The sequence below is a fragment of the Hippichthys cyanospilos genome, chromosome 5, assembly GCF_059441005.1.
Source record: "Hippichthys cyanospilos isolate Australia breed blue-spotted pipefish chromosome 5, RoL_Hcya_1.0, whole genome shotgun sequence".
Lineage (NCBI taxonomy): Eukaryota > Metazoa > Chordata > Actinopteri > Syngnathiformes > Syngnathidae > Hippichthys > Hippichthys cyanospilos.
In genome coordinates this window covers 11,331,491-11,356,099 of record NC_142373.1, presented here as the reverse complement: position 1 = coordinate 11,356,099, position 24,609 = coordinate 11,331,491, and the positions used below count along the sequence as shown (strand labels likewise).

Sequence of the window (24,609 nt, the reverse complement as noted above, 5' to 3'; positions counted from 1 at the left end):
AAGCTCATGACTTTGGAGTACACGGATTCCTATAGTTGGTTTCCATAGAAACACAGAGTCTCAGGCAAGCGTGGCTTCTTGGAGTTACATAAGGTGCTACCCGTAATATGAAATACACACTGTTGTGTCTTTTGTCTTTTCTCTCAATTCCTATTTTTAGGTTTGAGGCACAAAAGAATCATTTCATGCCACATTTTTCTTGTCTTTGATGTCAAGACGTTGCGATGTTTGTCTGTCATGTCGTTGTGCGTTATGTGAAAATGTGGCTACGATCTAATTGCGCTGGAAGCCTCATTGCCACGGATGTGTGTGTGTGTTGGTGCATATGTGTACAATGCAGCTGCTCTTTAGCGACACAATTAAATATGGGTGACACAGGCATCTTTAATTATTGCCGAAGCCCAGGTGTCAATCTTTGAACCACCTCCAGCAATTGAGTGAAAAATTAATAACTATGATTAAGGGTTGTACCATTGTCCCTTTTCAGCATGATTAGACTGAAGATTTTTTTCCTGTCAGTGCAGTTGCAGTGGTGTCGTGAGGCTTATCAGCTTGGGGCGACTCGAATGATATTTGTTTCTTGTATTTATGTCACTGTATCCAATTATACAAAAGGGGTTTCTTCAATTGTAGATACATCCGTGCTGAGTTTTTTTTTTTTTTTTTTTTTCCTTAACTTGCAAGTGCAAATTTGGGATGTCACGAAAAGTAGCAGTTTGGCAGGTAGTGGATAATCTTAAAACAAAAAGATACCCGTATTTATTTCTGTTCTTAGTTGAGCTTATTAGACTAAATATGAAAGTAGGTTTATTATTGTGTAAAGAAAACAACCACATCGCTATTTTTTAGGAGATTGGAATGAATTACAGACACTCTCCCACATACAAACATTTGGAGATGCAGTGGACCCCCGCTATATGACATTAATCCGTTCCGGCGTTGGGATATTAAGACCAAATCGTAGTACGGCGGGCGGCAGAAACTTAGAGTAATTGGCGAATGTGTGCAAAAGCCCAAGTAAAAACATCCAAATTTTGAGCTACTTACGACCACATTCCCTAGCAAGGGTAGCCTAGCCTAGCCTAGCCTAGCCTTCTACATATTTCTTGATTATCTCCAGCTTCGCTTCCATACTAATCATCTTCTTATCATCACGAGGAATTATTGGACCCGTGGCTAAACAAAAGTTTGAATTAAGCACTAAAATGCACAATAAAAACGATATTGTAAGCACTCACATCAGTTTCATGTCGACATCTTAGTGACACAGTGATGCCGACCAATAGCAGACCGGCATTTTAGTGACGTATGCAGTGACACGTATGGTGACAGGTGAGCGTGGTGTGACCCATATAGTCATACGGACGCATGCTGACCGCCAAGTTTGAATTTTGTCATTGTTGTTGATGTCGTAAAGCGGGGAAAATGCTGTAAAGAGGGGACGAAAAAACATTGTATTCCACTTCTTAACATGAAAAAAAAAATAACTCGGGGTTCCACTTTACTATCATTTTGAATTTAACGCATTTTCTGTGATACCATCGCCGACGCTACCATTAAAAACCAACTTTCCGCCCAGTGTGCTCCTCCTCTGCTGATAGTGTAGTGCAGGATCCCCAATTAAGCTCAGTTTTTGCTGTGTGGTCGCTAAAAAATACAGAAGGGAGAATGCACTGCCTGTCAATCTTCTCCATTTAAGTTAAGCATGAAATATTCCGAGAGGCCAGTTATTGCCTCAAAATAAACTGTACCATAGCAAGAAGCGTATAAAGTAACTTGTTCGTATGCTGTAGAGCGTCTGTAATAGCGTCTTTATCATTTTAATGGCCCAAAACCATTTTAGCTAATAAGCCAAATTCAGACATTTTAGCGCTACACGTTAATTGTTGCAAAGCCCAGGGCAGCCTCAGCTGCGTTTCTTCCGGAGAAATTGTTGCGCTCCATTGCCAAGCCTTACAGTAAGTCCAACTCCGAGTGCAACAGAACATTAGTAATTGATGCGGGATCCAGCGTTATCGTCGCGTCCCACTGTAGCAACCTTTTGCCTCGGGCTCAAATGGGTTTTATCTGTTTGGACTCCGAAGCTTGTTATTTTGATCTCGTGGGCGGGGACGGCGGCATCGATGGTAATATTCGATAAAGCCCGACCGGTGGCGACCGGCCGTATCCCTGGCGCTTTCCCATCCCGCATTCCCGCTTTACTCCCCACCGCGACTTTATTTCTTATTAGCTTTTTTTCCTCCCCATTAGATTCATTGCGGCACACTTCCATATGCCTAAAGGCCTCGGGACATGGAGGCAATTGCGCAGAAGTAATACAATGAATACCCTTGATGCTCTGAATGTTCAGTCAAATGCGCATCCGCGCTTGTGTACGGAGGCTGAGTACTTTCATGACCTTGAAAAGCGGGCGCAAATGCCTCCACTTTCAATCACCACGTCTCACTTTGGACACTGGCTGCTATCGCAGCTTGAAGGCGGTAATTAAAATCTATGATAATAAGCCGGCGCACTCACCAATTTCCTAATGGATTTCAACAAACCTTGACACCGGGCGCCCCGCAGTTATCCCTCCGCGCTAAAGAGGAAACCTCTTTAGACTGATCAAAAGGGATTTCATCTTTTTTGTTTTTGCCGCAAACCCAATTATCGATTATTCGAAAGCTCACTCGCGCTAATAAAATAAATAGGTGGTGAAATGGTTCGGAGATCCGCCGCGGGCGTCGTGGTAAGACGCGATGCGAGGGGTTATAATGGCGGATACTCAATAATGTTGATGAGCTGTCACCACTTAGCAGCAAATAACGCAGGCCTGAGCCGGTGGTACTTTTATTCCGGCTGGAACATTTTCACTTATGTCGTTTTGTTGCTATAGTGGCAAAACATCAGAGGCGCAGACATTCAAACGCAAGTGTCAGGGGGAAAGAAATAGAACATGGTTCATTCAGTGCCATTGATGATTTTCGACGTCAAAGATACGCTTTTACGGGGATCCACCGGCAGCTATAGAAGCTAATGATCCATTTTAATTAGGCTGGCAGTGAATGAGTAAACAAAGGCTGCCCCCCCCAAAAAAAAAAAAAAACAACCTTACATCTCTACTTCTCAGGAAAGAACATTCCAGTTGTGAAAGGGTGTGCAAACTTTTGCAACCACATTTTAAAATTGTATACAGTAGCTCTTCTTAAGCAGACTTAAAAAAAATAATAATTTAAGTGTCCTAATATGACATTGATCTCATTGATCAACATTGATATTCGTCCAATATTAGCAAAAACTAAACAAAATTACATTCATTTAATACATTAGCATTAAAGATAAACAAAGATGTTTTTTTTTTTCAGGGTCGGTATCGATCTTTAGTAATCAAGGAGGCGGATAATCGGCGGTTTATTCATTTTCAGTAAAAGTGAAACAAACGTCAACACCAAACACCAACAAAATACTAACTTTGAACTTTGTTGAAACGTCTTCAGTAATGTTTACAGAACAATTTTTCAGATTTGATATTGATAATACCTCAATTTTGTGTACTGCAATAACACTCCCACGCTCAGTCCTGAAGTCTGAACAGCTTTTTAATATCCGGTCATGTCCGGTTGCAAATTAAGGCAGTTTTGCTGAAATCTAAAGGGCATTTTAGACAAAAGAAATTTTGTATTTATTACATTCAAATGCGTTACACTTTCAAGGCTGAATTTATGTAACCTATAATATTTGGAACAAATGAGTGATATTTTCTCATTCATACTGCTGCGGAATTTGATCTTTCTTTCAATATTATCACTTGTTCAAGTCTTTTCCATCGTTTCTACTACACATAAATAAAAGCATAATATTGATGACTATCTGTATCGGACAGTCCTCAAGTCTGCAATATTTGAAAAATTGTAGACTTTTTTATATAAGTCATAAAATACACAGATTTTCGGAGTGTATAAAGGAATTCCGCACTCACAAATGCATGCAGTTCTTTTAAATGCCAGTACAAGTCAAAATGATGTGAGATTGGGCTTAGTAGGCTGTTAATGTAACACAGCTGCGGATTGACTTGGATTCCTCTTCAGTCCCATTAAGCCGTCGCATCACGACCATCAAAAGAGAGACAGACCTCCTGAAGGGTTTTCGCCTGCAGCCAATTCTCCTGCGTTTTGCTCTTGCAGCAAGTAATCCTTTGCCATCTTTAGTTCGCTGAACACAAGTAGCTTAGAGTACCTGTGGGTTTTTTTTTTTCTAAGGCTGTTTAACCGTTTTTGTGTATTTTTTTCTAATTATGCGCCGGTCTAGCAATACTTTCATGAGCTCATTGATTACCACTTTTAAGGATTTGCTTTTGTAAATAAGTGGAATTTGCAATAGCTTTTTTTTGTTGTGGATTTTTTAGACTAGTCCATGTATTTTTTGGGGGGTTCTCGCTGATACCGATATCAAATACGGATACCAGTAGTTATTTATAATCATAAAACTTCAGTTATTATAATGGCATGAATGCTGATGACTTTTCATGAATATGTTGCAGTGTAAAGCCAATGATGAAGTCAAGTCAGATTTCACAATAATATGTTCTTAGGTACCCCAATGAATTTTAATGGAGCATTCTGATGAAAATAGTGGTTATGGAATATGAATCATGCAACAAAATATGCTGGTTTTTCTTTTGTCTGTCTCAGGAATCGGCTCATTTTGCAACTTGTTGACTAAATGATATCACAGTTGTTTTGGGCCTATGCAGCAACCAATCATGCATTAGCTCGCAAATGTCACATGGCCAAACTCCGAAAACAGGTGAGCTGTGATTGGTTGTTCTCTGAGCAACTGTGATGTTATTTTCAGAATATCCACCCACTGAGATAAATAAAAAAAAGTTTAAAATTATTATATTTTGCTGCATAATTCTTATTTTAATAAACAAAATTGTAATCACAATCCCACCTTTAAACTTGTGTGGGTGTCTACAACATTTTATTGTAAAGAACATTTTTTTTAACTTGATTTCCTTATCTTTCAGTGCCATGGATGAGAATTCTCATCTTTTAAAATAGTAACAAAAATATTAAGTAATCAAATTCCCATCAAATACTTTTTTTATGACGAGTAGCTGACACCCTTGACTAGTAGCTATCTCATATAATCCAATTGAGCAGTGTAGTGATAACTGTGACCATTGGATGGCACTGTTTCCACTTACAACTCGTGTATTACAACTAAGGAATGGAAATTATTCTTTTATATGATACCACCCAATATTCTGTCGACCCTAAAAGATGAGTGAAAATACTAAATATACTTTCCGATAACGCTTGGCACTGAAATAGTTAACTGTCCCTAACCACTGCTATAGTGAAAACGGCTCCACGAACGGAATATTCTAGCGGACAAATGGAGTCTATCATATATGACCGGTGACTTGGAACTTCAATGCAGCATTCACCTCACAAATCTTCAGATGGAAGTGTCCGTTTTATGAGTCACTCTTGCACTTGTTCATAAACATCCGGTTTAAAAAGCGGCAGTTAATTATAAGCTTTTATTTTGGCAGCTGTGTCTATGATGTCATCAAGCGAGGTTTTTGCTCGGGGAAAATAAAAAAGCGGCCACAAAATTGAAGAGCTGATTGTAATGGAAGAGTGCCAAGCCTGTGATAAAAGCACCCCGTGTTTAATCATCTCCAAACATTAGTCCTTGCTCGGGCAGCACAATAACAGATCATTTGCAGTCACCGCTAAGGACCTGGATTTCATTTTATGCGGCCAGCTAACGCAAACCACTTTTTGCTTCTTGCTGAAACCTTCAGGAAGAAATGTAAAAAAAAACTTTGTGAGATATATATATACTGCATAGGACTGAACTAGACTCAGAAACTAGACTTGAAGACAGTTCGATCTGACATGTCACTGAAAAGTTTGAGCTTAAATACTGTCAGATATTAATCCTATGCAGTATCCTCCTGAGAACCAACTTATTAATTTGTGTCCATTGTCGTGCATATCAATGGATATCAATAGGATGACCCTGGGGAAAATGTTTTTTTTTTGTCATGTGAAGTGTAATCGCAATAAAATAAGAATTTTCAGCATTTTTTTTTTGTCCGTCACTTTGATGCCCTTTGTTATTTTTCTCTCTTTTGGACTAAGCCGTAACCCCTATAAACACCGTAAGAAATAATTACCAGTTGTTGAAAGTTAATTTATATTGCTTTATTTTTCCAAAAAGAACTTTGATGTCCTTGATTGAATTCAAGGAGGGTGCATGACGTCTTCCCGTGTTATGTTTGTGCCGCTTGACAGGGATGACGTGCCAAGCGAGGACATCCTACACGGAGGACGAGGTTCTGTGGGGACACCGCTTCTTCCCGGTCATCTCCCTGGAGGAAGGCTTCTTCAAGGTGGACTACTCGCAGTTTCACGCCACCTTTGAGGTGCCCACCCCGCCGTACAGCGTGAAGGAGCAAGAGGAGGCCCTGCTGCTGTCCTCGCCCCTCATGGCGCCGTCCCTGTGCAACAGCGGGGAGAAGAACAGCTCCCTGGACTGCCTGGAGACTCTGGAGGACAATGACAGCACCACCAAGCTGCCCACAAAGCTCCAGAAGATCACGGGGCGGGACGGCCTCCCCAAAAAGCTGCTGAGGATGAGCTCCACCACCTCGGAGATGACTTACAGTTTCGGAGACCTGCCCATGAAGCTGCAGCGAATCAGCTCGGTGCCCGGCGTCTCCGACGACAAGCAGGGCGGCAAGGCCTCCAAAATAAGCACAGAGCCCATCAGCAAGTCGGTGGCGGACTTACCCCCAAAACTGCAGCGACTGGCCGGGGGAGGCAGGATGGACGGACACCTGCCGCCCAAACTCAGAAAGATGAACTCGGATCGTTTTACATAAATAAGCCAGCCACCCGTCTTTCGACTTCCCCTCGCACTGTTCCGGATTTAGGAATCGGCAACGTTTTTCTCGCGTACGACGCGTGCACAAATATAATCTGCGTATCGCTCCTTCTTTACCTATGCGATCGGAAACGGAAATATTCGTCAAACCGAGGGTCGATCCGGGACGTTTTCGGCTTTCGTTTTTCGATTTTTAGTCTGCACGGAAGAGGGTCAGGGCCAGTCGAGAAGGAAGAAAGGTTAGCGGGTTTTTCAGTTCTATCTGGGATTTCAAACCGTTCTCAGGATTCTAACGAGTCGCGACTTTTCGGCCCGTAAAGTCGGAATCGTTAGAGTGAGGTCCAAATTCTGTCTTGAGTGAGAAAAGTCGAATTTCTCACTTTAAAGTCAGAAATCTGACTTCTCGGAATTCGGGCCTGAAAGCCCGATTTCTGAATTCTCAGAATTCCAACTCTGAAGTGAAAATTGCGACTGCTGAATTCTGGCGGGAAAGCTATAATCGTACCTTTAAAGTAGCTTTAAAAGTTCCGATTTTAAAGCGAGGATGTTGAAAATACAATCAAGAAGCTCTGAATTCACACTTGAAAGTAACGATTCTGAAATTAATAACGCGTTTGACGTGTTTCTGCTTTCGTTGGGTTCTCCAAATAAGTTTGTGACTTCATTCTCATAATTGCGTCTAGAGTTCTGACATTGAAATGAGAATTCGGAAAATAAAGTGTGAATCCTCACTTTAATTTCACACTTCTGAGAATAGTCGGAAATCTGAATTTCAAACATTTTCACAGACTTTTTCAGATTTGTATTCGTAGCATTCACACTTTAACGTCAAATTTATGAGTTTATTCTCCAATTTCTAACCTTGACTTTGAAGTGAGAATTTGACATTAAAGTTAGAACCCTCAAATTAAAATGCGAGATAAAAACGACCATCATTATGTTTCTTCATTGACCTTCTATATTTTAATGATTTTTTTTTTGTTAGATAAAAAAAAAATCATAAAACAAAATATTTATTTTTGAACTGTTCAATCGCAAATTGAAAAGGAAGGAATGATACACAGATCGGACGGAATGGACGTCCACGCAACGGCGAGAGACCTCAGACTCTTTTAGGACGGTGTACACTTAGCACAATCAGGCATGTAGGAAAACAGCGCATGTAGAACCGAATCTCAATAATTCCTGGCATGATATGTTTATTTCAAAAGAAAAACGTTCATCACTGAATCTACAGAGAGCGGAAATTGCACAAAGCCATACGATTTCAAACCGACACGAAACAATTCTAGTTTGTGGCGACGGGCGGCGCATTACATTCGTTTCTTGAGTTTCTTGCTTTTGTTGTTTCGTGTAGAGTTGTGGCAAATGTTCTGTTGATTGCATGCTCCTCTTATTGACTATACAAAAGGTAATAGACAAAGATGTTTTAGCCTTAACTATATTACCTTGTTCCCATCTTCACGTTCGTTCACGGGATTCCTTTGCTCTTTCGAAAGCGTGCTAATTTACCACCTGCCGTTTGAAAGGACTCTGTTCGTTTGCGCAGGTACTGGATATTTTGTTCGACGATGCCTTTGACGTTGCATCTCATGTCCCGGCGAAAACGGGCGCAAAGCAAGCTACGCAATTTCCACATGCTTATTAAAGTCCGTTTTCAGTTCAAAGGGTTTGTCCCTGTACTTGAAAAGCACAATGCTATGATGCCATCTCCCTAGCTGATAGCGGTTAGCGTTAAAGTATGGAAAGCTGTTTTGAATTTTTTTTTTTGTCTTACCGTATTTTTGCTATCCGTAGTGCAGCAGTTTGATCATTTCGGGCTCATTTTCTTCCACGTCGATCTTGCGGTGTTTTAGTCGAGGGATGGCACACATTTGGTAGTGCGATAACGAAGGGGTTGTGCCATGTTAAACTTTGACATGTTCTCACCATTTGGGTGAAATTTCAGCTCCCTAGGGGTGCGTGAGGGCACTTCAGGGGGTAGGTGAGATTGTAACAGGCATCAGCAAATTTAATTTGTTTCATAATGGGAGCAGGAACAGGACGTGTTTATTTTCAAATTAAGAGCAAATTAATAGGAACATGAAGCAACATATTATTGTAGTTACAAAGTTTAATAAATCAGACATGGATGGATGGATGAGTATATGTAACCGTACACATTTTATTTCGACTAAGAAATCAATTTGGCATTCTGTAAATGTTTTTTTTTTTAGCTTTTTATTTTATTTTGATAGCTTATGGTAGTAGACGCCTTTGGCATACAAGTAGTTGAAAGACAAGCACATCATCGACAGTTGGGTCAAAAATAGCCCAACTAGATGTCACAAAATTTGGGCCAATTTGATTCAAATTTCAACTTTCTGGGTTGCTTTATACAAAACAAACCAATTTGGGGGGTTTTCTTGTACAAAATGACCCATTTTGGACAAATTCACCCAAATATTGACTGATTATTGGGTTATTTATCACCCAAACATTTCAAGAATGTGTTGTTTATGGGGTTACTACTGCACTAGGACAAATTTGGCATACAAGCAGCCGTAAGACAAGCACATATTGTCAAAATAGTCCGGTTAAATAATAACCCAGTAATGGGTCACAAAAAATTGGGTATTAAAAAAAACAGAATTGGTTACCTATCCCTTTTTCATCCAGCGCTGTGTTAGCTATTTCACCCATTTGGTGTTAAGCCGGCATTTGTAAGTGTATGGTGTAAATTCTGAAACGGCTTTCCATATTTTGGGGCATTTTGTCATACTGTATAAGACAGTGGCTCTATCAGTACTGTGCGGTTCCACCCAATTGAACAGCAGTTGATCTTCAAGTTGGAGTGAGAAGCTCGGGCTGCGTTCTCCTCGATGAAAGCAATAATACAAAAGCGCTCATCTTTATCATGCCGCGGCCCCATTTTCATTGTTGACTGAATTCCTCTCACCGCCTTTCGGTTCTGTCTCAATGCATTCAAAACATTGTATGATACCCAGCCTCTTCAGGAATAAAGATCTAACAGCATTGTTTTAGCAATTCTTTTTGACTGCGTACTAATATGTTGACTGCGATAACCTCAAATGGCATTACACCTGACAAGCTGTTGGTTACCGAGGTAACACTTTGCTGCTCTCGCCCTCCCTCCCTCTCTTTTTTTTTTTTTTTATAGATGTGAAATCGTGGCTATTCACCGCTCCCAGCGGTTGATCGCCCTGAGATTTTTACAGCTGACTGTGGGGGCTCAAAATGTGCAAAAATGTATGCGAATGACAATAAGGCCTTTTCTTCATAGTCTCCCCCTAGTCGTCGTTGTATTTAAAAAAGTTGCGTCCATATGAAACCGCATATAATACATGTACAAGCATGCCGAGTCGCTAGGTGGCAGTAATGTAGCAAATTCTGTCCAATCAGAAAGAACTTCTGCCTCTGACGTGTCCAATAAGAAAATACTTCCGCGTCTGATTGCCCGTTTGCAAAAAGCCCGGCTAGGTGTAGACAAGGCCTAAGTCAATCATAAAACTGAGTTACAAAAGCTATATTGCTCTTTATTTGAGATTTATTAGGTATTTGTGAGAGGGACGGCGTTTCGTCGAGGGACAGCTGATTAAGTGGTGAGCTGAAACTTTCTGCGCATGCGCTCAGCGGTCGAGACGGACTAAAAAATAGTCTTTTAGTCGTACTAAAATTGATTTAAAAAATATCGGATATATTTCCAAATACAATCTTTTCAAGAAACACGACCTAACTCGACGGATCCGGTTGAAGAGAGAAAGTATAATTTATTTTGCGCATGCGCACTAGACAGTGCCACTTGACAAGCTAACGGTAAACACCGCGCTAGCTCGGTTAGCCTAGCATTGTGTGACGGAAAGTTTATTAACAGTCAAGTTCAAGCAAATAAGTTATCGGTCATACAGCAAACAATATAACAAGGGCAGAATTAAAAAAAATGTTTGACAATCTGTCCTTGAAATCACTGTTGCATCCTTACTTCAGATTTTTAGCTTATTAAAAATACATCCAGAAGTCTGCGTCTGTTTGCGATCTCTTTGTAAAATGTGCCAGATGAAGGCTTTTGTGCCAGTGTCATTGCCAGAAAGATTTTCCTCTGGCACCTTCATTGTTTTGATCCTACTCCTGCTGTTCATTATTCACAGTGCACTTTCTTTGTCACACAGAGGGCGTAAATAATAAGGCTATTTATTTATTTTTAAGCTTACTGAGATAAAATCAAAGGTTGTGAGCGAAGAATCAGCACCACAGTTAATTCAATTTCATTCAAATTTCCGAAACAAACCCAATAGGAACAATCAGGAGAGAAAAGCGAATGTCAGCAAAGTGCATTGCTTCTTTAGAGTCCCCAGTAAATCAACAGCTCACCCCCTCTGAGTTCTTTATCACCAAGGACATCTTTGCGCCGACGTTCCCCTGTTTCCTTTGTTATATGGTGGCAGCCACATGTCTAGTTCTGCACCTCAAAGAGTAAGCGAGGATAGAATGCAACTTAACTGATGATTGTAGCGATTAGTAAAGGCGTGAGAAACTTTTAAATCGTAGCTGCAGTAGGTAGATGTTCTGAAGATCTTGGTTGGCAGCTTTCGTGACAAACAACATCTGAAGAGAAACATGCACAGACGTGCTGATCGTGGTACAAATGGAAAGCGATTCTAGCGATGACTCCCAGACATTTTCTGTTCCAGATTGTGAAGACACGACCCCCTTACACATAGATATTTACTTGGCAATACAGTTATTATAAAAAGTTGACACACCCCTGTTTGAATGGCACATTTTTGTGATGCTAAGAAATGTTCCATAACCTTTAAAATTGTGGTCAAAAAGTTCAACCTTGGTGACATCACAGTGTAAAAAAAAATAAAAAATCCCACACACATGTGGGAAATAGGTTTGATGAAACTAATATTGAACTTTGGATAGAAATTCAGACGCAACACAGCTACGCACCAAATGAACACCATGCCTACTGCAAAATACAGTGGTGGAGGTACCATTTTTTCCTCAGGTGTAACTGACATAATGTGGACGGAATTTTGAACACATTTAAGTAGGAATGAGTTTGTTTCAAGGTAGCGGTACTCACGATGGCAAGCGATTCTTTTATCATCAGAAACTAGAACTAAGAAGAATAGAAAACTGACAACTTCTTACAGTTTTAAAGATTTTTTTATACAATGGGATGTTTTGGCCATTGCCCTTGTGTTTTGGGCTTTATGCATCAACTTGTGGTATCGCTACTTGGTATCGGTATAATTGACTACTCCCAAAGTAGTACGGAAGTCCACGATTTATGCCCTGGTTCTGTTCCTATGCAGGCTACATAACCCAAATTCTGAATGGATTTCACTGTTAAAGTTGAAATTTACGTCAAAATGCTTTGTACGAATAAACTACAATACATTAAAATAAAAAATAAGGTGATGAACTTAGAATTACTACTGAGAAGTGTCTGGACAAACCACCATTCCACCACACTGGTCCAAAAAAAAAACGTTAACTTTAAAAAACTTTAAAAAACCTTCATTGACATTGAGAATCATTCTTATATCCAGGAAATGTCACTTTACAAAAAAGGGGTATCAGAAGCAGAATGTCAATGAGCGAGTAAAGTCATTCTGGCTTTTAGGGGTTCAATAAAAGTACAAATGTGAACACCAGAGGTGAGGGCATAGCATTTTTGTCCAATTCCTCACTGACTTGTTTTACATTCAAGTACCATTTTCTGACTTTATCCATCTACTCCTCTACTGTCAGACCTTATTAGTTCCCCTTTGTGGTATCGAAGGAACTCCCAGGGTTCTATAGTATTCTGTCAGAATGAAACCTGTTGCTTTATTCATCCTTGTTGGAATGTCAGTCACGCTGATGTTGGAAAAAAAAAAAGAAAGAAAAATGGAATCTGGCTTTTTTTATATTTTATATTGTGATTGCTCTTCAACTGGTGGAATCAGCTTTTTAAAGCTTTGGTGTGCTCTGTGGGGTTATAAACTACGATGAGGGATTCTCTGTGGAGGCTGGTTGGAAATATCCGTGCTATAAAACAAATGTGATGGAAATATAACAGGTCATTCCGTTCGTGTCGGAAGAGAGTGCAATACGTTGTATTTCATAAGTGCAGAAGCGCTTTATAAACAACATTTGTCGAGATAGAAAAACAGCAGTAAGAAGAATATTGCCCCCTAACTGAAATACAAATAATCATTGATGAACTATTACATGCTTCTGGTTACCAGTAGTTTGGATTTCAACAACATCAAAAAACAATCTATTTTAGATGAATGAAAATTTGCAGTTTTTAAATTCCTAGCGTATCCTAACCACTAATCTCACCATCCACATACACCTGTGTTTCGCAAGTTTTAAAATATAGTAATTATGATGCGATTATAACTACGGTGTAGTATTGGCAGAACACTTTGCAGCTCCTACAAAATTCAGCGCTAGTAGGCTAAATCTGTGGAAAATCATTACAATTTTCTATTTTTCCGACACCTCATTTCTAGTTCCTCATTTTAAAAATTGTAAGGCTAGTATTTATCGCAACGGTGTACAATTCAGGGCGCTAACAAATGACTTCTTTACGCTAACACTTGTTGCCAATGCTTGTTCGGCCTCAATTAGCGATGTATCATAAATGATCCACTAGCTAGAAGTGCTTGAGTGCTTCATACACGATAGCTTGAATGACAACAATATGATCTGAACTGCCTGACACAGTTGCCGTTCCTACTGATCACTTTTGAATGAACCGTGCTGTTTTAGCGGGCAAATCCATCTGATAAAAACAACATTTATAGGGGAGGGATTTATTTAAAATGTAATGTTTCTGCATAAGAAAGGATTACACTCCTAAGCGACTTTTGTGTTGAGTCTCAACAAATACTCAACCCTGTTATTTTCTATTTTAGCAACAATACGCTTCTGAAAGATGAAGCCTTAGCTTTTCGTAAGCTTCTATATGCAACCTTCATTTGTGGCACGTGACTTTGAAAATGAGAAGGATTTTAGGGAAAAAAAATGGCCACGTGTGGATTATCCTGTTTCTTTTATCCAATATGCTGCTTTGGCCTATAGAAGAGCTTCATAGTTTTAATTGACTATTATGAGTCATTGCTCACTTCTCGTGGAGTGCCATCCAGCGAAAGAGCAACCGGGACACAAGAGGGAAGTGACAGGCGGATGAGAGAATTGCACTACAGGCCACAAGAGGAGGAATGAATAATGCATTTGTCACAATGGTGTAAGTTTGCAGAATGACAGTGATCAAAGTTGTGTCAGGCAAGGCTGGTATTAAGAAGACGTCAGGAGATTAAAACGGCTGAGTGAGGGTAAAAAGCCAACGCCGCGGGAGGAGACGGCTTTTCCGTACCCTTGACACTTTCTGTCATAACTCGTTTCACATTTACACTTTTGCCCCCCCCGCCCCGCCCAATCATCCCTTGGCACATATCCAGCTTTGATAATTCACTTTGGAAATGATGTAAGCGTTTCCCAGAAAGCACTCCAAATGAGGGTACACCTCTTCTCCTGCATGTTAGAAGCTTTAAAAAAACAAAAAAAAAAACCTCATCATCTGTTTGTCTTTGCACAGTGGATGGAAACACACACAAACAGGCTCGCTCGCAAACACACAGCCACAACAGACGCCTCGTCTCTGGCGTATTGTATTTGTAAGATAACTGGTGTGGGCGTCTGCAAAACAGCTCATTTTGCACCTGAGTCAAAATCCATCCATCAGCGCTTTGGTCGCCGGCAGCGCCGTTGGAAAAAGAGGGCGAGAAGGACACGTCACGCCAAAGCCACTCTCTTGTCTGTCCTGCGCCAGCGCCATGCTCGCTTTATCTCCCGCCTTCCATTTTATGTGCACCATTAAGATCAATGAGCGACTGTCAAGCTCCTTTCCCAGAGATATTGCTTGGAAGGCAGAGACAGCGCAGGATTTGCGGTCTGCCTGAACGCTAGCCGCTTGTGAGTACGATCCTCGCAAGTCGATCGCCGGAGAGTACATATCTCCACTGTTTTATTAATACCATCTTTTGTTTGAGCTAATTGTTTGAGCTTTTCTCTCTTTTCAAGTCGGACCACAAAGACTCCATTTTCAACCTTGTGTCCCAACAGGATCTTTTGTTAACGTTAAAAAGGATACAGTTTTAGGTATACACGGTTCCGTCGGGACTTTGCCGCCTCGGTGCACTGCAGCACTCCCACGCTCAGTTCTGATGTGGAGTCTGAAACAGTCCAACAGCCCCAATACACCATCTTGTTCAAATGAAGGCACTTTTGCTTAAAATTAAACCACGGCTCTTCTACATCTGGCACTGCATAAGGGCGTTTAGCAGGAAAACTGCGCGCTTGTGGCCTTGACGAGCTGTGCGGAGATTTACATGCACGGAAGGGAGTCTGGTGTGGGCGGAATAAACAGAGGGAAAACACAGACTGAGGGTTAGGGTTAGGCTGGCCCTTTAAGAACAGTTGCAATGCAATGTAGGAATGGGCGGGGGGAGGAGAGAGAGGTAGCGCTCCCTGCCGCAATTGAAATATCGATTATGAATTTGAGCTGATTTTTAAATCTGCTGTAATGTGTTGGTGTTATGTTGAAAATATCCATCCATTCATTTTCTCTAAATATGTTGATGCAGGCATGTTCAATTTGTTGAAGATATAGTGGGGCAGTCCTTATTAGTCCTTAATAGTCCTTATTTATAGACTTATAGTCCTTATTTATGCCGCACCCCTAATTTAATTTTGCTCAATTTGTTTTTGCTGCGGCTTGTATAACGTTGCGGCTTAAAGTCCGATACGTTATTCTACGGTGATCAAACCACAACCACACCACAACCGCTTTAAGAATAAGTTAATTCCCCAAAAACATCAAACCGAAATTGATAAACAACTACAGTGAACATTCTGGAGTTAATTCGCTCAAAAATATAGCACAACGTGTCTTTTTGAAACATTTTATCTGTATCCATGCCTTGAATCCAGCCATTAAGACGTCAGTGTCTGACACCATGCTGAAACCTGTCATATAGATTCGGATTGACGCCCCCAACCCCCCACCGATCCTTTGAGGGAAAAAGAACCAACGCCAGGCTTAGGCGGAAAAGAAACTAAGAAAAAAAAAAATCCAGCCAGCAGGGATGTTTGAACTCGACGCGGTGATCCTTCATAAATCACGGCACCCTTTGTTTATCCATGTGCTGGCTGTACGCTTTGAGGAAAATGACTTCATGGGGCATGGAAGGGGCATCAAATAATTGCGGTGCTCCAGGCAGAGCCGCTAGGACTGAAATAAAACAAGTGCTCTCCGCTCTAAAAATAAGCCTGTTCACACGAGGATGCTGCCTTGTCGGCTGTGGAGGCGCCTGTTTGATGAGAGGGGCCACGTACAGTACATAACTGTACAGCGCAACTGTGCAACGCTTTCCCTCTGCCAATGTGACACATGGACCGAGACTTTTTTTTTTTTTTCCTCTCTCCCATCTCGCTTACAAAACAGTTTCCGTACCTCGCTCGGTCCTCCCCGCGTGATGTTTGAAATGACGCGAAAGGAATACGCGGCGGCTGTACGCATGCCTGCGTTTCACTTATACATCGGAATGAAATTAGCTATTAATGACACTTTTTTAATTCTTCGTAACGAGGGTATCCCCCTGAAGGGCTTGTTACCTAGCAACTGCAACCGGAACGCGCTGCATCCCGACGTTGCGGGCTCATACTTAATGTAAATGGAGAGCTATTATAAGTACAGTACGCATTCCATAGGAAGGCTTTAATTCCTAATTGCGCATCAGGAATCGAAAGGCGGCTCGACTCGACTCGTCGGTCTGGGTTTCGTCATGGTCGGTGTCTGCTCTGGCACCGGGATGAATATTTCAAGAGTTGTTAATGCCTTCCATTTGTTAGCTCGCTTGTAAACAGTCTTGGACTCTTCCCCGGGTAGTCGGGTGCTCCAACGCTGCCAAAAAAACAGTCGGGAGCACACAAACACGAACTGAAATTAATCGCAGCCGACACGAGCGCAGTTTTTTTTTGGCATGTATCTTTGCTGTTTTTTGCTGTGAAGTTATCATCACATTGCAGTGGTTTGAGTTCAAAAGCAAACAGGCAACTGCAGGCGCAGCTTTTAGCATAGCCTTCGAAAATAGGACTTGCAATTCTGACATAAAAATAATAAACTCACTGCCGGAGACATTTACATTCATCAACTCGTCTATATTCGTCAAGTAGATTTTTTTTTTGTAACAGCTGTAAATGCCATGATATTGCATTAGAATTAATGCTATTCAACCACAGATATGTGGAAAAATTGGCCTGTTTTGAGTTATGCGACTAAAAGGCGACCCGCCCTACTATGGAGGTTGAAAATGAGGAAAAAAAATAGTATCATATTTTCCGCACTATAAGGCGCACCCTCAATTAATGACATATTTCAAAACCTTTTCCATATATAAGGCGCACCGGATTATAAGGCGCACCCTCAATTAATGACATATTTGAAAACTTTTTCCATATATAAGGCGCACCGGATTATAAGGCGCACCCTCAATTAATGACATATTTGAAAACTTTTTCCATATATAAGGCGCACCGGATTATAAGGCGCACCCTCAATTGATGACATATTTGAAAACTTTTTCAAGCACAATCTAGTAATACTCAAAGTAATAACAATAATAACTCAAATAATTACTCTAAACTCTCAATGGCATAATAATTCAAAGTCACTATGACCAAACTTGTTCAACTGTAAACACACAAAAGAAACATAAAGCTTATTTTATCAGTTCATTCCCAATCTATGAATCCCAATCTCAATATTGATCCATATATAAGGCGCACCTGATTATAAGGCGCACCATCAGCTTTTTAAAAAAAAATAAGGCTTTTAATTGCGCCTTATAGTGCGGAAAATACGGTACTCTGAGAAATACTGCAGTTTCAACCCTGCGTTATTAATTTACCATTTTCCTAATTATTAAAATTTGTCAGGCTATTTTGAGTGCCATTGACATAAAATGAACCCTACTAAGGGGCTCCATTGACGTCAGTTTTTTTTTTTTTTGGGGGGGGGGGGGGGGTTGTTGGTGGAGAACTTTTGGAAAAATAAAATAAAAGAAACACTAACTCTGGTCGGTCAAAACGCTTAAAATAGCCTGGCAGCTTATCTTTTTCTTTTTAAACGATAGTCAATAAAAGCGCTAAGTCTCTTTTCAAATTTGACAGACATTTATTGGCGCTTTAAATCAACACGTGGTATTGCCCAGTGTTTTAGTGATGTCTGCATCAAATAAAGGAGTAAATAAAACACACACACACACACACTCATTTGTTTAACAGCCCTCAACATGCATTTCATGACGCATTCACATGCATTTTTTATGTTATGGAAAAATAGAGCAGCAAGCCTCCACTTTGCTTGGCCGCAAGACAGCGTTTTCATTCCGGCTCCATTTTACTTGTCCTCTCTTCTTCTGTTCAGGTCATGTCGGCGCGGAAGAGTTTAATTATATCCCCTCGCCGCTTGTATTCCGAGATCAATAAAGGGCAAGAGGGAGAAAACAAGCTGAGGACATGGAGGTAACTTTTTTTTTTTTTTTCCCACCTCCACTCAGGTGAAGTTCATTAAAAGGTAAATTTGAATAATCCATCAATGTTGCTTATCTAAGTGGCAATCTTAAATACTGTTGTAGCACTTAAGCGCATCGATAGGTTCCTTGTTAAGTGGGATTAATTGCGCTCTTTCCAGTGCAGGAAAAAAAAAAGCTCTTTTGCACAAAGAAGAGCAAAGGAACTCTTTTACCGTCTAGACATTTAACCAAGTCCATTAAAACATACGTGTGCAGTCTAAACACGGCAATTAATTGTGCTTTGCTCAAACTTACTTTAGACCCCCGTGTCATTAGCGCGCTGAAAGTAACGCCGGGAAAACATTAATAATTGGAATCCGGCGGAAAATAGGCAGTCAAATTTTGGCTTTGCAAGGCTATATTCAATTATGGGCTGCTTGTCAGGTGGGATAAATCATTCCTTGGCTGTAATGTTTAATAAAGTCCAACAAAAGTTTTGACTGCTCCCTCCCCCCGTCCCTCCAAAAAAATATTCCCGTGTGAGACAACTAATGACTTGGCTGGCTGGGTGATGTTGCCTTATTATTAAATGTCACAGTCCATCATCATTGGAAGCGGAACAAAAAAAGGAGAGAAGATTTCTGGGGGAAAGAAGTCAGAGATGATCCTTGCCGGTAAGCCTCGTTTGACACCGCCCGTCTCCAAAGACGCAATTCCATTTTTACTTTTTTAAATGGTACTGTTCTGTTATTAGGTATGGTAGCATACGTAAAAATTAAATTCAATTAAAAATGGCTTGTTATCTGATCAAATTTAAAAAAAAGTGAGAACGTACATGATGCTTTATGAATTTTGGGGGAAAAAAATTGACATTTGAACCATATTTTTATTGTTTTTGGGTCATTTTCTTGGACATCATTATCACAGTATTTTATCCAAAGGATAGCACACTCCTGGTAGTGTGATAACCAAGTGGCTGTGCCATGTTGAAGTTTGTAGCCACCATCTGGGTGAAATTTCAGCTCCCTAATGTCTTTTTTCAATGCTTTTTCCTTTGATGTGAAATGTTGGAATAATTCAATCAATCAATCAACCTAGAGACCCCCGAACCAAATTAAAAGAGTGAGTTCGGAGAGACTGTTTCAGAATGCGGCAGAATTGTATTCATGCAGTCCTTCTCCGTTCTCCTCATGCATGAGCAGAAATGAATGCCTTTTCTCCGTCTTTGTTTGTATTTTTTTTTTTTTTTTTACAAACGTCTATTAGGTGAACCTGACATGACATGACTGTGATGTAAAGATCAAAGAATTGAGCAAAATACTGCACAAGTGTTATCCCATTTGCTGATTTTGATCATTTTTTGATACATTTTTTTCCAAATCATTCTTCGAGTATTTAAGCCAAGGCATGGAACATTCCTGGTAGTGTGTTAACCAAGAGGTCTTTATATGCTATCACCATTTGGGTGAAATTTCAGCTCCTTGGTGTCTTCTTTTGATGCATTCCCTTTGAAGTGAAATCCCTTTGATGTAAAGATAAAATAAGAGCGCAAAGTACTTTATAAGGGTTAAAAAATACGCTACAGCAAAATTCAGCTTCATTTGACACATTTAATTCAGAATTAAACAAAAATGTCACACAAAGAATGTCACAATGAGCGATAACAGTGCAACATCTCACCTTACAAAAGAAAAAAAAACGATTTAAAGCTACTGTATTCTTTTTTTTTTAACCCTGGGCCTGTATACTTTGGGAAATGTAGCGTAAAATGCTCTGCCTTGTCATATTTCCGCTGACAGATAGGTCTGGGGGGCAACTGTCCCCTCAAGGACACAAATTCTCCAGCACAAGCCGCAAAGACGCTTTTCAAGCGGACTGTCACACCGCTTCACTTTCTTGTGAGCTCGTGGAAACAGATGTAGTGCAGGTGCCACTCAGCGGCGGGCGGAGGGTGGCTTAGTTGGGGGGGGGGGGGGGGGGCATGACACATAAATCAATTTTTGCGGCTGACTGCACGACCGAGGCAGCGGTTAGCCAACTCTGTCCGGAGAAAATGGTTTCTTTCCCATTTTTTTTTCCAGCATTAATGTACTGTAATAGGGCTGCAGATAACAATTATTTAATCAATCGATTAATCTGTTGGTTATTTTGCTGATTAATTTACTCAGCTCTAAAAAATAAACAGGACACATTTTTACATTGAAATGCCAGTTGTTGTTTTTTTTTTTTTTTTTTCATTTTTACTTGTTTGGTCTGTAGCATGCCAGAATTTGGTGCGTGCTAAATATGAATCAATCTGGTTTTAACTGCACTAAAGAATCTAGGAATATTATGTATATGTATATTATACGTATATAAGTAGCAATTACTATGCTATACTGTTACCAATTTTTATTGGATGTTTTCACTTGGGCATTGGCTAATTAATACGGGGAATGCACATTACGATCCCAAGCCCGGAATGGATTAATCTCGTAAACCTGGGGGGGCTGCTGTACCTCTAACCTGTATTGTGACGTACAACTTAACAGAAACTTTAATAATAACAATAATTATAATAACAATATTAGGAGTAGTGAGCTAATCACAATTAGATTCCTGCTAAACATTAATCAGTCTGCTTTAATACAAGACTAAACATATCGAAAAATATTTCCCATCCAGATTTAGAGGCTGCAAAATTTTGCGAAATTTTTGGCACAAAGCAACGATGATAAAAATCATTATTAATTAATTTGATAATCGATTAGTAGAGTAGCATTTGCTAATAATCAATTGAAATGAATAATAAAGATAATAATAATAATCATTTTGTTCAGGGTAAATGCAACCACTGAAATGAAGTGATTGCATAAGTGTGCACACCCTTTAAAGTAGAACGTGCCTGTGTTGAGAGCGTACCAATCACAATAATGTTGGGGGATTTTCCCGAACCGCCGATCTTTTCCTAGGAACGCCAATGAATGGTTATCGGTCCGCGTCGGCCCCCAGACTAGATTTTTTCGTGCCCCCCCCCACCAAACATTTTTCATAGCAGTTGCAGGCAATGCTGTGTCATCACCGTGCGAATTAATCACTCCGGCTCAGCTGAAAATATGCTTACCATCTGTTTCATTTTATTCCAGTGCCCAGCTCGTGGCTCATGTTTAATGTATCTGTGCTAATGGCATCATCCATGTGAGGCACAATGGCTGTCTGAGTATGCGGGGAGACGATGGAAGAAAATGAGGGAGCGGGACCTTGCTTGTCTGAATGCCCTCAAAAACATCATCGAATCATTTGCTCCAGCGCTTCTAAAATTGACAATTACCGTAAATAATAGCTGTAAAAAGTCTTACATAAATATTACAACCGCACCTCTTTGTCATCGAGGCGGCGCAGTTAGCCGCTAATTTGATCAAATTAGAAGAGTATTTACGATCTATTAAAATCTTGTGCGGGGCGGGGTCAAGAGCGACACACTCTAATGTGATTATTCCCTTGAGTAATATATGAGGGACGTATGAAAGCGGAATACATAATCAGCCTTTAAGGCACATTTGCTTCCATATACTCTACGATGGCCCATACAATATGAATGTCACATAAAACATGCACATCAGTGTATGCCCACGCACATACAATGTGATGGATGCACATTCAATGTACGCGCATCAAAATTTCATGATCAGGCGTCAAGCGGAATTTCACAAACCCTCTCCGTGTCTGCTGACTTCTGAGCTAGCTGGAATATAATGTCAATTGTTTGTTTTCTCTATAACCTAGCAATATTTTTCAGAACCGATTAATCGTGGTTTATTATCAAATTGTGCAGATATCGCACTAAATCACCAGCATCTCAACAGTAAATACTCGCCAGTCCAAGTTTCTAAAAATAATAGGGCAACTATAAACAGTTTTGATTTTCTGACATGTTATGGATCAACCAATTAGTAAATCACATTATTTTTTTATTTATTTTCACATTATTTTATTATTTTATGTTTTTTTCACTTTCTGCACTGTCAAATTGATTTGAAGGGGTGGGAATTCTTTTTATTTTTACTAACTGATTTATTGATTAAATAAAAAAATAGTCAACAGAGTAATCAATTATTAGAAAGTAATGGGAAACTAGACTCAGAAACTAGACTCTGATGAATATTTGGAAGACAGCTTGACATGCTTGAGACCTCGATGACATTCTGACAATGTTTCCCTGAGAACTTATAACTTAAATACTGTCAATCATCCTACAGAATATCTCCCGAGACCCATCATTAGTTTGTGTCCACGGTGGTGGACATCTGTTTTTCCTCTTTATCTTTTGACTCGTTGGAGCTACCCTACTTTCTCCTGGTGTACGCAGTAGAGAACATCCCGACCTTTCCAACGATCTCTCAAGTTCTAGGGTGGGATGCATTTAACATTGTTTTGATAAGACAAAATGGTGGACACCAATATACAGGCTGTGTCTCAGGAGGATATGACATAATAAAGCAAACTAATAGCGTGGCATCTGATACGTAAAGAAACAAACCAATCACAACAGTAAATCTTTATACGGCAATGTCGACAAATACCGTATTTTCCGCACTATAAGGCGCACCTAAAAGCCTAATTTTTTTTAAAAAAAGCTGATGGTGCGCCTTATAATCAGGTGCGCCTTATATTTGGAACAATATTGAGATTGGATTCGTAGATTGAAAAAGTTTTAAGATATTGTCATTAATTGAGGGTGCGCTTTATAATCCAGTGCGCCTTATATACGGAAAAAGTTTTAAAATATATCATTGATGAGGGTGCGCCTTATAATCCGGTGCGCCGTCTAATGCGAAAAATACGGTAAATAAAAATGATAAAATTGACAATTAGATAACCAGGGCAAGAGAAACTGATATCGCAACAAATTGATAGTTGCAGCCTTAGTCTGTATAAGCACAAAAAGAAAACATTGCAGAAGCCAAAAGAGCGAGGTTGTAACCTCACTATTTTCAAGAGTAAGGAAAAAAAAAAAAATTACAACCCACTCTGTCAAACCCAGTATGCAACAAACGACAAGCAGACGGTAACACATGGATATTCGATTAAAATTTAAAGAGCTGCAGGCCGGGAAAATGTGTTCCGACCAAGGTCCGGAACATCATAACGTCATCATAATATATAGCGTGCGTCATATCTTACTCCCAAATAGTTTGTCATAGTGAGCAGTCTCAGCTCTCACGTTATCGCCAACCGGCTGAAATAAAATGGCAGAAAAAAAAATACTGTGCAGATGTATTTTAAAATTCCCATTTGAAGTTTAGTTTGAACTAAACTCAAGATAAAAAAAAAAAAGAGCGTCACTTTTTTAACAAGCTTAAAGTGACCCGATTTTTAAAAATAAAAATTGGGACGCGACAAGTATGCTGAAAATTAAATATGCAATTAATCCTCACCCGTAATTATTTTTAACAAATTTAATCAAGTTAATTTAGTGACAGGCATGCGTGTGTGTGTGTGCGTGTGTGTGTGTGTGTTTAGCTAATGTTAAATGCTATCTTGGATGACACCATGACAGAACTCAACAAGTGAATTTACTAACTAAATTTTTGCTTGGTCCCGGTGTAGTAAATGATTTTTTTTACAATTAAGCTACTTAGTAGTTACATGTAAGTGGTTAGTACTTTTACAAAACCTGGAGTTTACCCTTTAGCAAATTTTCAAGGTGATTTATTATTTCCCATGATTTGTCGACACGGAAGCAGGAAGTAGGTCTAGTTGCGGTGTGACGCGAAAAGTGTGAAAGTAAATCATTTAAATACATTTTTTTATTGGTTTATCATCTAAATTGCTATGACAACTGCGTGATTGACATATTGTTTTATTGCCTACCTTATTATTTGCTCGATTATGGTGGTATTACTATGCATATGACAATAAAACCCTATCATGCACTAAGCCCGTGACACTTAGGAAACAAATGCTACCAAAAAATGGATGAATCAGCAAATCTTTCAAATTACTATCCACAACTGGACATCCAAACATATTTTGTGAAGAAATGCCGACTAAGGACCGGCCGCGATACGCCGTGTCCCACATCAAATGGCTCCGGCTTTGAGGAAGATGAGAGACAGGCATCGTCTTAATCTGTTGCTCCCAGAAAGGGCCTTCAGGACTGACTTTAATC

At 39.9% G+C, this 24,609-nt stretch overlaps 1 protein-coding gene and 1 long non-coding RNA gene across 4 annotated transcripts in view; both read left to right on the top strand.

Moving 5' to 3' along the window:
- The window catches only part of kcnj3a (potassium inwardly rectifying channel subfamily J member 3a), a 37,242-nt gene extending 27,348 nt beyond the window's left edge, over positions 1-9,894 (top strand). For both annotated transcript variants that reach the window (XM_088414907.1, XM_088414906.1), the window contains one exon: positions 6,288-9,894. In XM_088414907.1, the coding sequence (XP_088271033.1) occupies positions 6,288-6,877 (590 nt within the window). In that variant the 3' untranslated portion in view covers positions 6,878-9,894. The remainder of the gene's footprint in view (positions 1-6,287) is intronic.
- Positions 9,895-10,334: 440 nt separating this feature from the next.
- Positions 10,335-24,609, top strand: part of LOC148423497 (uncharacterized) — a 103,192-nt gene continuing 88,917 nt past the window's right edge. For both annotated transcript variants that reach the window (XR_015865609.1, XR_015865610.1), the window contains exons 1-2: positions 10,335-10,481; positions 18,371-18,468. This is a non-coding gene — a long non-coding RNA (uncharacterized LOC148423497). The remainder of the gene's footprint in view (positions 10,482-18,370; positions 18,469-24,609) is intronic.